Source organism: Balaenoptera borealis (genome assembly GCF_965194805.1).
Source record: "Balaenoptera borealis genome assembly, chromosome: 11".
NCBI classification, from domain to species: Eukaryota; Metazoa; Chordata; class Mammalia; order Artiodactyla; family Balaenopteridae; genus Balaenoptera; species Balaenoptera borealis.
In genome coordinates this window covers 47745763-47759847 of record NC_138868.1, presented here as the reverse complement: position 1 = coordinate 47759847, position 14085 = coordinate 47745763, and the positions used below count along the sequence as shown (strand labels likewise).

The 14085-nt window shown below is 45.8% G+C and overlaps 1 protein-coding gene across 1 annotated transcript in view; it reads right to left on the bottom strand.

Moving 5' to 3' along the window:
• Positions 1–14085, bottom strand: part of TRIM66 (tripartite motif containing 66) — a 67210-nt gene that overhangs the window by 14279 nt on the left and 38846 nt on the right. The window contains 3 exon segments of the mRNA XM_082341407.1: positions 9156–9317; positions 10667–11550; positions 12971–13088. Coding sequence (XP_082197533.1) covers positions 9156–9317; positions 10667–11550; positions 12971–13088 — 1164 coding nt within the window.

Genomic DNA, 14085 nt, shown 5'->3' with positions numbered 1-14085 from the left:
CTAAGTGTTTTACATATATTTCCTCATTTAATTCTCACAGCAAACATTAAAAGGTTGTGAAGGTTAAAAGAAATAATCCATGTAAACAGTTAGAGCAATGTCTGGCAGAAGGTACTCAATAAATCCCAGCTGCTGTTGCTGCTATTATTGTTATTGTTATTTTTGTCGTAGCCCTAATTTTACACCTGAGAAAAAATGAAGCTCAGAAAGGCATCTGAAGTTTTTTATGTTATTGAAAACATAATTTTATAAATCTCCATTTCTCTTTGTTTGTGTTCATGAACTTGCATCCAGGGACCTTACTAAAGTCACTTTGGGATTTTCTGTGCATACAAATCATGTCTCCTATGACTACTGAGTTTTATTTCTCCCTTTGCTTACATTTGTTTTTCTTGCCTTACTCCACTAGCTAAGACCTCCAGTATGAGGTTGAATAGAAGTAGTGACAGTAGCCATCCTACTCTCATTCCTAATCTCAGGGGGATCCTTTCACTATTCACCACTAAGTATGACATTTGACATAGGATTTTTATAGATTTAGAATCCAGATCTCTGGCACCAAAGCCACACTCTTCATTCTGGCCTGCTTGCCTCTGCCCTTTTCTGTGCTCACCCCCTTTCCTGATCTCTCCCACATTCTGTTCTTCCATCTCTTTGTCCTTCCTTCACCTGCTCTTTGTCTCTCTTGACCTTTTCTCTCTTCTCCTCTCTTTTTCTTTCTTCTCTTTTTCTTCTCCCTCCAACACTTTTCCCTTATTATTTGTTTAACTGCTTTAGTAAAGCTTATATTTTCTATTCTTAATTTTCAGTTTTAAAAGTAGATGAGCTAAATACCCTTTATTTCTCCAAAGAAAAGTTTGCTTTTTATATGTTTCTTGGTATTTCAATGGTCTTCAATAAAAAGCCTTCAATTTGCTGTATAGCCTAAATCCCAAGATTAAAAAGGTGAGGAAAAAGAGCAATGGGGGGGGGGGAATGCTCAAACCAAATGGGATAAAGTAGGCATAGAGCCCAGCTTAAGGGACTGAGGCCAGAGGCCAAGGGCTATCTCAAACATGCCCTGGCCTGCATCCCTTGGCGTCCTCTTGTTGTCCTGGTAATGCACTAACATAGCTCTCTAATATTCTGTATTTCCTTATCTTTGGATAAGAATAACCAATGATCATTGCATTCCCTTTTGTAATATATGACTGTCTAATCCTTTGAGCTGGACTCTTTCACCCTTTCCCTATTTTACGTGTATATTTAATGCAGTCATCTCATCTACATAGATGACTCTCAGTGAGGTCCTTGGTGCCAAGCATTAAGAGCACCAAAATCCCTCTGGGACCATTCTGGGTAATAATGGTCATGTGCTGTATGTCACAAGATATGCACAAGATTAAATCCCCAAACACAAAACTTTCCAGATTAGGGGTAGAGATCACATTTGTATGATACCGACTCCCCTTTCCTGATCACTTATTGCACATCATGAAATGTGAGTTAGTATAATGATAGAGAAGAGAGGGCATGCAGATTGAGCCATGGAAGAATTGTGGAAACTCTGTTGCAGCTTATTTTGAGCTGGGCCTGCTGGACCTGCTCCCACAACACCTAGCAGACAGCATGAGGTCAGTAACATGTCCTAAGATACTGAAGAGTAGACTGGTCTCTTTCCTGTCCATATCTACAGCCAACCTCAAGGAGGCCAAGGCTATCAGTAAGTGGTGCAAAGCTCTGGTAACAGTAACAAGAACCTGGGAAACATCTATAGGGAAATTCTGAGAAGGGACTCAGAGAGAGTACTATGAGGAAGCCGGCCCCAGTCCCATATCTATAGGCTATGCAAATACAGTGGCATTTCTGGAACCTATTATGCTGTGTGTTAGTTATTTTTGATACTTCATCTGGCTCTCTGGAGTGAAGAGCTACAAAATACTAAAACAAAAGGTCCTTATTTCATGTACAGGAAGAAAGAGAGGAGTTGAGACCCTCCATCCTACCCTGCTACAAGGTGAGTAGGGGTAAGGGGAGGGCCAACTTTCAGGGCCAGGAAAGCAGGCTGAGTCTCTAGGGCCTGGAAGGAAGGAAAGGTCTTCTTGAGAACATACTAGGGTTGGAGAAGGACTTGGGAACGTGACCAAGTTGTCTGACATTTGGTGCCTCACACACAAGAGGAGCTCATATGTCAATGGAGATGATGCCACCTGCCCTCTCCAACACCCAGGATTGTTCAGAGGTCAAATGAGAGAAGGTGAAAGGGTATGGCCAGCTGGAAAGTCTGTATAGGGCAATCACTGACACCGCCAAGCTTAACTGGCACCTTGACTTCATCTTCACATATAAAACCTTCAGATTTCATGAGGGAAAATAAGTATTTTGAGGTTTCCAAGTAAAAATAAACTATTTTCTAGTTCAGGGAGGAAGAAAAGTCAAAAATGCAAAAAACATACTCTGGTAATCAGCTCAGGTCATCTTTGACGTATGAAGGGAGCTCCCTCTTACCTCCATGACCTAGTGTCTCCTTACTTGCCCCTAATTTTCTCTCCTCCCAAATTGTATGTCCCTGTGCCTTTGTTCTCCTTGTCTCTTATCTCTTTATCTCTGCCTCTTTATCTGTTTGCCACCTGCCTGACCCGTGACCTGTCTGAATCTTATGACCTTCAACCTCTTCTCCTAGTCACCTATGTAGTCCTTTACCCATCTAATCCTGTTGATCTGTGCTCTGTTACCTGCTGCCTTTCCTCTCCCCATTCTCACCACCCAGATCTTTTGCTGGAGTTCAATGTGCCTATATTGCCATTCCAATGATTGCCACAAGATGTTGTCAAAATTCAGAGAAAACACTGTTCTTTCATTTTAACAGGAAGGGAAACTGAGACACAGAGTGATTACCCAAATTTTCCAAGCTTATAAAGGAATCCAAGACTGGGCCCAGCCTTAGAAATCTGCTGGCTGGTTTTGATTTTGTGCCATTAGGTAGAAAGCTAGTGCCCTAGTATGATGTGATTAAGAAGTCAGTAAACAGACACTTGGTGCACATACCCTGAGTTTAATACAAATTTCAGGTTGTTACAGCAAGATAATATTGCTGGGGATAAAGTAGCACAGATAGGGTGGTGTTCCACAGAAGTCAATTTTCCAGATATCTGAAACATACCTCTTTCGATAACAAAATGCAGTTAGCTTTAAAATATTATTTTGAAGGGGAGTATTTCTAAAATGCTTTGCACACTACCCTGTCTTACTAAACAGAGCACATGATGCCTAACAAGACCATTTCTTCGTGATGTAAAAGAACTTTGATGGGGGCTTCCCTGGTGGCGCAGTGGTTGAGAATCTGCCTGCCAATGCAGGGGACACGGGTTCGAGCTCTGGTCTGGGAAGATCCCACATGCCGTGGAGCAACTGGGCCCGTGAGCCACAATTACTGAGCCTGCGTGTCTGGAGCCTGTGCTCCGCAACAAGAGAGGCCGCAATAGTGAGAGGCCCGCGCACCGCGATGAAGAGTGGTCCCCACTTGCCGCAACTAGAGAAAGCCCTTGCACAGAAACGAAGACCCAACATAGCCATAAATAAATAAATAAATAAATAAGTAAACATTGCTGGGGTGTTCTGTAGTTCACTGGTGCTTTAGGGAACTTCTAGGAATGTAGGGCTTAGCTTGTCCTTTCAGTGAATGACTTCACATCGTGGCACATTTCCAGGTGAAGTTTCTTGTCTTCTCCCTTGTTGTTAGCTGCCATTATAGAAGTCCTGACTTCCTGCTTTTACTCTGCTTACTGCTATAATATAGGAAAACTAAAAATTTCCAAAGAAAACCATATACCTAAGCTTGCTAGATCAAGAATGCTGACTAGATCAGGCTTATAGTCTCATACAGAATATAATGAGTGAGGTTTGTGACATCTGTTCTTGCTGCTGCTCTGAAGCCTTGCCTGCTCACTTCTGCTTTCAGGTTTTTGTTCTAGAAGTTAAACTTGTCAAAAACTCATCACCATGTAAATGTACAGTAGAAGAAGAGACCAATGTGCCATGTTTTGGAAACATACTGAAGGCCTTCACCCTGGCTGAAGGAAACAGATAAGGAGACAAGGATGGAGGTAAATAGATTTGTGAATTAAATCCTTGGGATATTTGAGAATTTCAACAGCTTCAGATTAAGTAGACTTGTTTAACAGCAGCAGATCTTGAGACAGCTGAATCAGACACCTGAGGGGGGAACTAACTTTTCTTGCAAGTGGTTTCACAAGTTGATTTTTAATAGGAAAGTTGCTCTTGCTGATGGTGAGTGCCCCTCCAGCTCAACAAAAAACTCTTGTATGAAGTAAGGCTATTGCTATAGATGTAACTATGTTGATATCTGCTAACTGACCAAAGTCAAATGGCAAAACAATCATGGCTGGTGAAGAGAGAAGAAATGAAGACTGCCCAGTGCCCTGATGATACAAGAAGATGGAAAAAGCAAAGAGGATCCCAGAGTCTGAGGTGGAAGGAAGAGGAAAAGAATAAGTGGATTCCAGTAAATCTGAAGTGAAAGCCAGAATGAGTAGAATCCTCAAAACCCAAATTTGGGAGACTAGGAAAAATTAAGCCAGAGGTATTTTTCCCAGGCTGGGTTAAGGAAATTTAAGGCCTAGGAACAAGAACCTGTTTTCACATGAACCAGGAGACCTAGACAAAGATCTTGGGTTTGGTCTGTGAATAAAATCAGGTTAGAATGAAGGAGACAGGCTTCCTAGAGAGTACAAAATTCAGGGAGCCAGACCTGGGGAGTGTTAGCTCTGTAGGACAGAACACATCTCTGTACAGTTCTGCACATGCTAACTGGGACACAGGCTATGCCCTAAGAAAGCCTCACCAAGCCCTGGGAACATTCTGAGAAAAGCTGCTGTCAGTGGCAGACTATGAGGAAAAGACGGTTGCTAACGTTGAGAACCCATGACCTGGTCCGTAGCAGTGTATTTAGAGACTGTGAAGGCGGGACGCCTAGTATTCACTTATGTCAAGGTTTGGAGTATGTATTTAAGCAAATCATTTTCCATCTCTGGGCTTTAATTTCCTCCTCTAGAGGTTAATGTAAATCTCACTGAGTTTTAAGAATCAAATCAAGAGCTCAGGCATCAAAATGCTTTGATAATGACATAAACGTTATTCATCTGAGTCATTATCCTTGACTCTTCTGCATCACTCTTAATAATCGGGACCACAGGAGTGCCTACTACTTCTGTATCATTTGCTGAAAATACATCGAAGGCTCCTCTCAAGCCTTCAGCAGCATCTTGGTGGCCTGAAAGTCCTTTGTTGAAGATCTGGGGCCACATTATGAGCAGAAAAGAGGTCCCTCTTGCAAGTGAACCGGGGTTCAGATAGGGCTCTCTGTGATGTGTACAGCCTTGACTCCATGAGTGTTTTGAGGAAAGGAATGTGTGTATTTTTCAGCAGTTGACTAGTTAAGAAGTATGAAATGAAGCCATCGAAATGGCTTCCAGTTTCACTTGGGATTTAAAGGGGTTCTGTTCCAGAGTTGTCTTTCTTCATCATCTTTCTTCAGAGTGGCTGAACCAAGATTAGGAAGCTTAGGCAACAGCTAGTGCCAAACAAATGTCCAAGTTCATACAAAAACATCCTGCTGGAGGCAGGGAAGGTGGTGGGATAAAATGCTCCCGAGACTGCAGAGCTCAAGCCGCTAGAAAACCCATTCTAGAACTTTCACTTCTCATTTTCAGCAGCAATCTGTTTTCACCATCAGCTTATTTAGTACCAGCTCCTAGGTACTTGTGCACAGCTGCTCAGCTGTAACAAAAGTCCTCCATGTGGTGACACAAAGCAGCTCCGAGCATGAATAGGTCCCTGTGGAACACACGGAGCAGTGCCTGGAGCCGCAGGTTCCTCTCGTCTGTGGCCTCAGATAGACTTCTGACGTCCCCTGGCACTCACAGGCCAGTACAGGCTGAGGAGTGGGCTGGGGGCTAAATGCCTTTACCAGATAAAGATAGCCAAGACCAAACCAGCCTGGGTCCTAAGACCTCTCCCCAGCAAGGTCTCAGGCTACTTCAGAGAGTATAAAGATAGGAAAATCCAGCAGGTGAGAGGCCACATGGAGTCCTACTTCTCCCACTGCAGTGCACAGAGAGAGGCAATTTAACCTAATCACTGAACACAGGGCTGAGGCAGGAACCTGTGCTCTGGTCCTAACACTGCCAATAGTTGGCTGTGTAACTCTTAGTTGATCACTGAAACTCTCTGTGTCTCAGTTTCCACATCTTTCAAAGGGGAGTAAGAAAGTGGCTTCCTCATAGTATTGCTAGGATAAACAAAGAGATAAAATGGAATAATCCATGTAAGAACCTATGAAAAAAGTAGAAAATGCTATACAAAGTATTATCAATCAATGATAAGATGCTCAAAATGTTGTTTGGTAACCTTGACCTTCATACCCCCACCCTGCCCGATCCCAGATTCAAGGCAATGAATTCCCTCAAAAAGAAAGCCCTTTTTCTTATTTCAGGAGCTTTGTGTATAAGCAGTACCTCTCTCAGTCAAGACCCAAAGGTTCCTCTGGGCCAGGATGGCAACCTTGAGGTTCCTTTTTCTGGGAGTCCAAGCCACAAAGAAGCCTACAAAACATCTGAAAAATGTCAGGCCACTTGCCCCTCCACACCTCTGCATGAACCCAGGTTAACGGCCGGGGGCAGCTCAGAATGAGAAGTTAGAGCTCTTAGGATCTTCATTAACCCCACTGCCACCCTGCAGCCACACAGGAGGGCAGCATCCCCTCCCCTCACTGCTCAGAGCGCCCTGTGGGCCACCCACACAGGCAGCACAGACTCCATGCTTGCATGTGGCTCACCTCCTTTCCTCTGTACTGGGTGGAGGAGCAGAACTGAGACTCATTAAATAAGCAGAAGCATTTTCAGCATGGCTCCCACTACCAGTTGAGCGCTGGCAATGCCCATGCTTCCTACTGACCTCTAAAGCTAGATGCCTTCCATTCATCTTATAATGTAACTTCCACAGGAGAACACCAACAATTCAAAACTTAACTTTTTCCTCCCCCGCAAATATGCTTTTCTTCCCATGCTCCCATCTCAGGTGAATGGCAACTCAGTGAGCTAAGACACACCTTGGACTGTCTTTCCCTCACTTCCCATTGCCAATCAGACTCCAAGTCCAAAAGCTCCTGGGATCTGATCTCTTGAAGTCCTTGCTGCCTCTTCATTCCCATCATTACCTGATTTCATTCAACTTCTCCTATTTCTCCTCTGTACTATTTTGGTCTCTCTTACTACAACTAAAGTGACCTTTCTAAAATTTAATTCAAACCATGTCCCTCCTTGCTAGGAATCCTTCATTCACGCCTCACAACCCCCAAGACTGAATCCCAACTCCAGAGCATAATTTACAAGGCCTTCCAACCACTCTGGTTTCAATCACTCCCATTCCCCAGTACATCTCATGTTCCTACCAAGCCAAATCATCTGAAACCCCCTAAGTACCCCAGGCTTTCTCTCACTTCTGGACCTTCCTACTTGCCATTCCCTTTGACTATTTATTCTAGCCTTTCCCCCATCCCTTCTTCACCAGCCTAACTTCTCCTCCTTCAAATCTCAGCTTAAAACCATGTCCTCTAGGAAGTCTGTGAACAGTCCCTTCTCCCAGAGTTAGGTGCTCCTTCTATACACCCCAATGACTATCACAGCACTTTATCATACTTTATTGTTGTTGCTTGTTTAACTATCTCTCCCACTAGAATATAAGCTCCAGTGTGAGACTCTTATTCACCAATGTGTGTCTGACACCTAGGAAAATATTTGGCATATAATAGGAGATTAACATATATTTTTTGAACATTGAGTGAATACATAAATGGGTGGATAGATGGATGGTTGGATGGATAGGTATCTACCCCAGGTGTAAGAATGTAAACCATTAAGAGCCACAAAGGACCAATTTACAGCATCTCTATGGCCTCTAGGCCAGACAATTTTCAAAAGGATAGGGCAGGATGGGCATAGAGAAAAAGCCATTAGTACCAGAGGCCTGCCCAGACTTCAAGGGATTTCCAAGTTAACATTTCATTTTTGCCATCTCTTACTTTTTAAAATTCTCTTCTCAAGTATCACTGAGTTAGACTGATCTAAGACATATATGGCAATGGTGCTGCTGGGAGAAACATGATGAAGGGTAGGTACACAGAACAACTAGTGGAACTGGAGTTGTATAGCCTAAGGGATGCTGCAGGACTGAGGGTGCAGGCTGGAAGGATACAGAATAGCTGACAGAGCTTCAGGTACAGGGCTGAGTGGAAGTACCAGGAAGGTTGAGGGGACTAGACCAGAAAAGGCAATCGGATAAGTGGAACAGGGCCAAGGAATACATGGAGGGCTGATGGGAAGGCATGGCACAGCACTGAGGTTCCAGCTAGGAGGATGACCAGGGTAGGGATGAAGGGCAGGGGTGAGAGTAGGACAGCTGAGGAGTCGTGGGATTCTGGGTTATTGCCATGAACGCTTCCACCAGCAGGTAGGTAGATGGACAGGAAGGGCTCCAATAGCTTGTCTCCAAGAGATCCCAGTGCCCCTAGATGCTCAGCTACCTCTGCAGGATATCCCTGCAGAGCACTCACCCAATAAATTCCATTAATCCAAATTCTAAGGCCAACGAACTTTGGATTGTGGGACCATATAAAACATTTTCCCCATTTTCATTCATTGCAGACAGGAGAAAGTTCAGGCTTTGGATTCTCATTTTAAATAAACCTTAGCCCTTCTATGTACTAGCTGTAGGACCCTGGATCTCAGTTTCCTTAGCTATAAAATTGGGGTGCCCACCTCACAGTACTGTTGGGAAGGTTAAGTGAAATCACCCTGTGAAGCACCATGCACAGTTCTAGGTACAGAGTGAGACTTCAATAAGTTGGCTTTCTTTCCCTTTCTCCTTCCTCTCTAAATGAAGCTCAGTTGCTCCCATTTTTAGTGTATGTGGGTGGAAATGGGGTAGAGGAGGACCTTGCAGACTCATTAGGACAGAAGGCACGAGTCAGGGCTGTGCAACATCCAGGGATGGAACAGGGACACTCCTCCCCCCACCCAATCATCCTCATCCAGGTCCCTGGGGTCTTGACTGGCAGTGGGTCCCGTATGGTCAGCGAAAGCAGGCTCCGTTAGTACCTTTCTCACCACATTCGGAGAGGAGTGCTGGATGGCGCTGTCCAGTGGGGGAACACTGTGAGGAGTTTCTTCCCCAGATGCCTGGGGCAAGTTAGCAGCAGTATTCTTGTCAAGAGGGAGAACTGGCTTTGGGCCTTCAGATGCTGGGGACTCATCTGTAGCCTGGAGAAGAAAATAAGAACTTGGGTGGGTTTTACCGCAAAGAGTAGCAGCAGCAGCAAAGGCTAATGCCCACCCTGCACTGCCCATTGTTACCACCTACACATTGTCAACTGCTTGAAATTTTTTTAGAAAGAAAGTTAGTCTTATCTAAATTCTTCCTAATATCACAATCTTAGGATAGAACACAGACCAAGAATTATGAGCTAACTCTGTCATAGTCACCTTAGCAATCATAACAGTTTTGACTTACATTTAAAGAGTTTATGGTCCTCTATAAACCCTAGACCCTTCTCTGCCATCATAAGGATTATTCCCTATCCCCTCAAAGGAACTGAGCCTCAGAGGAAGACATTTGAAGCATGATCTGAAGCTGTCAGTGCTGAAGCATAAATGTGAGGCCTTGTATTTTGTAATAAAGTAAAAGTCTGTAGAGCTGCTTTGAAGATATAAATGTGGTTACATGTTTAAAGGAGACACCACTATGAAAAAAGTGAGAGGGGAGGAGGAAGGGGCTGGAACAGGAAGCTCTGGGAACAAAGAAAAGCAAGAGTTAGGGATGAAGATGTGGAGTGCTGCAAAAATCCCAGAGACACAAACTGCACCTCTTCAATTGTCTTTTAGCTGAGAAAAGAGAGGAGCAGCCTTCATAATCCCCCTAGGGAGAGAACAAGGCCTCCTCTGTGGCATTTCAGTCAGCAGGCCTGGATCCAAGTCTTGGCTCTACCACTCAACGATTTATGATCTCTAGGCAAACTGCTTGCCCTCTCTGACCTCCACTTCTGCACCTAGAAAAACAGATGGTAATGCCTACATAACAACACTGTTGATAGGACAAATGACATAGTGTATATAAAACATTCCTAGCTTAGTAGGCTTGGAATAAACTCTAAGTCTCTATCTGCTCAGTGTTATGAAGTTGCTGCCCACTAGCATGTAGGGCACATCCTCACTGCCCTTCCCCCCATCTGGGATACACAAGTTACAGCAAGGCAAGTGAGGTTACAAAGGTAAGAGACAGCCTCCTTTCTGCCCTGGCACTAGCTAGAATCCAGCACAGCTCAGGAAGTTCCATTCATGGACAAGGTCCCTAGTGTCACCCAGGAGGACAGGACTAAGCCAGGCCACTGGACAGTATCAAGCCCAGATCTATGTTGGGGCTAAGTACTCTGTTGTCTGGAGCTTTCCGGAGATGGGAGGTGGAGCCCAGCACAGTCTTGAATTGTGAGGGCTGAGTTCAAGGCCACCCTAAAATGAAGAAACTGTGCTCTTGTGCCACCCTGTGATTGGGAGGCTGTGTTTCCTGCACTGTCCTAGGGAGAATATGTGTTCCAGGCCACCCTGAGCCTCACCTGCACTGTGTCCTCCTGGCTCTGGGACTGGACGGGCGCCGGCTGCCTCACAATGTAGTTGATCTGCCCCACGATGGTTTGCTGAAGATGCTGAGGCGATTTGGTCTGACTCAGCTGCAGGCTGGGCTGTTGAGCCTGAAGGAGAAGCTCCAGGTCCTTCTGCATTTCCTCCAGCTCAAACTTGTGGTGCATTATGTCCACATTCTGGGAACAGGCAGGCCCAGGAGGGCTCTCGTGCTGACTGGAAGCCAGATGCTGGGATGGAGGGAGAGGTGGGGGTGGCTGCTGCTGGGGCGGAGCAGGCGGCGGCGGCGGCTGCTGCTGAAAGTGGCTGAGCTTCAGCTTCTGGTGGTGGCCCAACTGCACCTGGACAGAGGGTGTCTGAAAGGTGGGCGGGGCGTGGGCTCCTTGCTGAACATCCTGCGGGGGGACGATGCACACGGGCTGGGAAGTCAGCTGCTGCCCCAGCCGCTGGGATGTGCTCTCTTGCTCCGCAGGGGGCTGGGTTTCCAGCCAGGGTTGAAGTAGCTTTGGTGGATGAGGACGGCAGGGCAGTTCCTTTTCCCTGGGCAGCAGCGGGGAGCACTGCAGTGACCTCAGCTGTTGGGGCACCGTCTCAGAGGGCTGCCTAAAGCCGTGGGCTGGGTGTATGCTGGGTGGCGGGACCTGGCCTTTGAGGGAGGGCGAGACTGGGGAGCAATGGGAGCAGCACACAGACGAGGAACACAGTGCTGGAGACTGGAACCTGTGTGAGGGACGGCTGAGAGTCTCCTGCTGAGCCCCTGGGGACTGGTGGCTTTGATAGAAAGATGTCGGTCCCTGTAAGCTTCCATAAGCAGGAGTATCTGCCGGGGACAGCTGTCCACCCTCAGTAGTTATACAGCCTAAAAATTCAGAATAGAGAGTGTTTCCAAAGGTAATCTGCAGCTGTTCCCCCTCTACTACCTCCCACTCCTGGGACCGAAGGATAGCATTCAAAAAAACTTGTACCAGATGCAGAGATTAAGAAATTCAACCCCTGAGCCCCAAGACTCAGTCTAGAATGCTTCCAGCAATAGGACCTATATAGATCTGCTTTTGGGGCTTGGGACACTTAGAAATTAGCTCAGCTTTTACTAGATGCTTAGTCCTGACTCTGTTTGTATCCCACTAGAGAAACCATGGGCTCCCTCAAAGAGCACCTACTTCTTTTTTAACAGAATAGCCCAAGAGAGACTCAGACCAAAAAAAATCAACACTGGGGGAGAAGAAGGAGTGTGCTGGAAAGTGGCAAAGGAGATTCATCCCCAGGACAAATGAGCAAGTCTTCAAATATGGTTCTGGGGAACTGTGTGTTGGGCAAGTAGGATGGAAGAGAGTGGGGAAGCTCTAACACCAGGGTCAATGCCAGGCACCAGTGCTGCTGACTGAGGCCCCTGGGCCCTCATGCATGAATAGATGATATCTATTGCTGTTTCAGGCTAACGGCTCCTTCAGCTCATCTGAGGCTTATTTAGGGGAAGACCAAGTGTCTTGAGGGCAGGAGGTGTGTTTTATTCACCTTTGGTCACTTGGTGGCCAGGGTGGGGCCTGACTCAGAGCAGGTGCTCACCAAAGGTCTGTTGAATTAAATCAAAATGGTAAGGGAAGCAAAAAATAAACCTAAATATATCATTTATCACTCTGTTAAGTTCAAAACACTTTCACTGAGAATAACAGCCCAGATGAAGGTAGCAGTTGGCCATTAGTTTAACAAACCTACCATTAGGTTGTCAACACAGGCACAACTTCAAGGTGTGTCTACATTCTGCCTAAAGACTGAATGCCAGCAAGTTATTGCAGCAGGGAAGAAAAATGCACAAGGTCATGAATTATCTGCTTATATCTCAACTCCAAAGGACACGTGTGACATTGTCTGTCTGTCTCCTCTCTGTGTCACTGAAATATCTCTGTTTGTGCTCACACACACGTGCACTGCCATACAGCATTCTGGAGAGTAGGGCCACTGTCTTGTCTCCTCTTCTAGCAATGAAAACAAGGGAACAGGGACATTCATGCAGAATAGGAAGCTCAGATTTCAACTGGTCCTGTTACAAAAGTCCTGTATTGCCATTGCTATTTAAGCTACCAACTCTCCCCACCCACACCCCAACCCTACCCTCATCACCCCCAGAAAAAGGTTTGCTGAATGACTCCATGACCACTGGCAGTCTCAGGGAGTGCTTTCTCTTGGGCATATGCTGATCTATCCAGTAAGCTAAGCAGATGGTCTATATGTGTTCTTAGCAATCATGCACAGGCCCACAGAGTAGGCCCTGGGCTCACCAAGGGAAGCCAGCTGCTTGGTCCAGAAGTTAGGCTCCCAAGTGAATCTGATACTCCAAGGGGAACCAGGGTCTGTGTTACAGTTGGTCTCCAGCAATCGCTGCATCTGAAACACAATCTGACAACAGCACCAAAGGTCATTTCTTTGGGCATCTTGTGCCTGAATGACAACACCCTCTCCCTCACTCTTTGGACAGGTTGAAGGGCCAAAGTCATGGCTGTTTAGCCTGTGGTCCTCCCCCATATGCTTGCTTATTTCCTTACACCTTAGTATCTTCACATTCCTCTACTTTCCCCCACCCCTACTGATCCCCTTCTTCTTACTGAGGCTTATGGAAAGCCTACATTCTTATCTCTTCCAGGCCTCAAATGATTTTAATTCTCCCTCAGAATATCACTTGCCTGGCAGCCTCTCAAGAGTGTTCCTTTCATTCTACCATAATCTCACATGAAAAGCCAATGGGGGCAGACATTCTCTGAGTTCCCCATAGCTGTCCTTCCATCCACTTGTAAAACTCCATTACATCCTAGTCAACTGCCCTCTTCCTCCCTCATCCCTTTCACCTATCTCCTATCACCAACTCTCCCATTTATCTAGGACTTTGGCAAGTATCCAACTACCCTGCCAACACCTAGTTAACCAATGTCCTAATCAACATCTTGGCCTCTTACTTCCTTGATCTCTTTAATGTAAATCACCTTCACCTCTCTTTTCAGTTCAGTCACCATATCTAGACCATTTTCATCATCTAGAACCATTCTACCTATGAGACCTTAAACTCCAACAACCTACTCCCTGATCATAACCAGCTCTCACTCTTTCTGAGCATGCTCTTCAGCCTCACTGAACTCCCCAAGCCCTGATCCCGCAGTCCATAGGGCCGTCCCAGCGTCCCATCATTTTCAGTAACAATGTCACTAGTGCCCTAGTTCCCTTCCCATCCCCAGTGTCTGACCTTGGGTCAATCCAGCCATCCCAAAGCCATGTTATCTGGGGTCGCTACACTGATCATTCCCCTCAGGGGTACCCTTCAGTCCTTCTTCTTGTCACTTCCTATCTTGTCAGCTTCCTCTTCCATGGTCCTTAATGACTATCTAAAATTTTACTTCTCTCC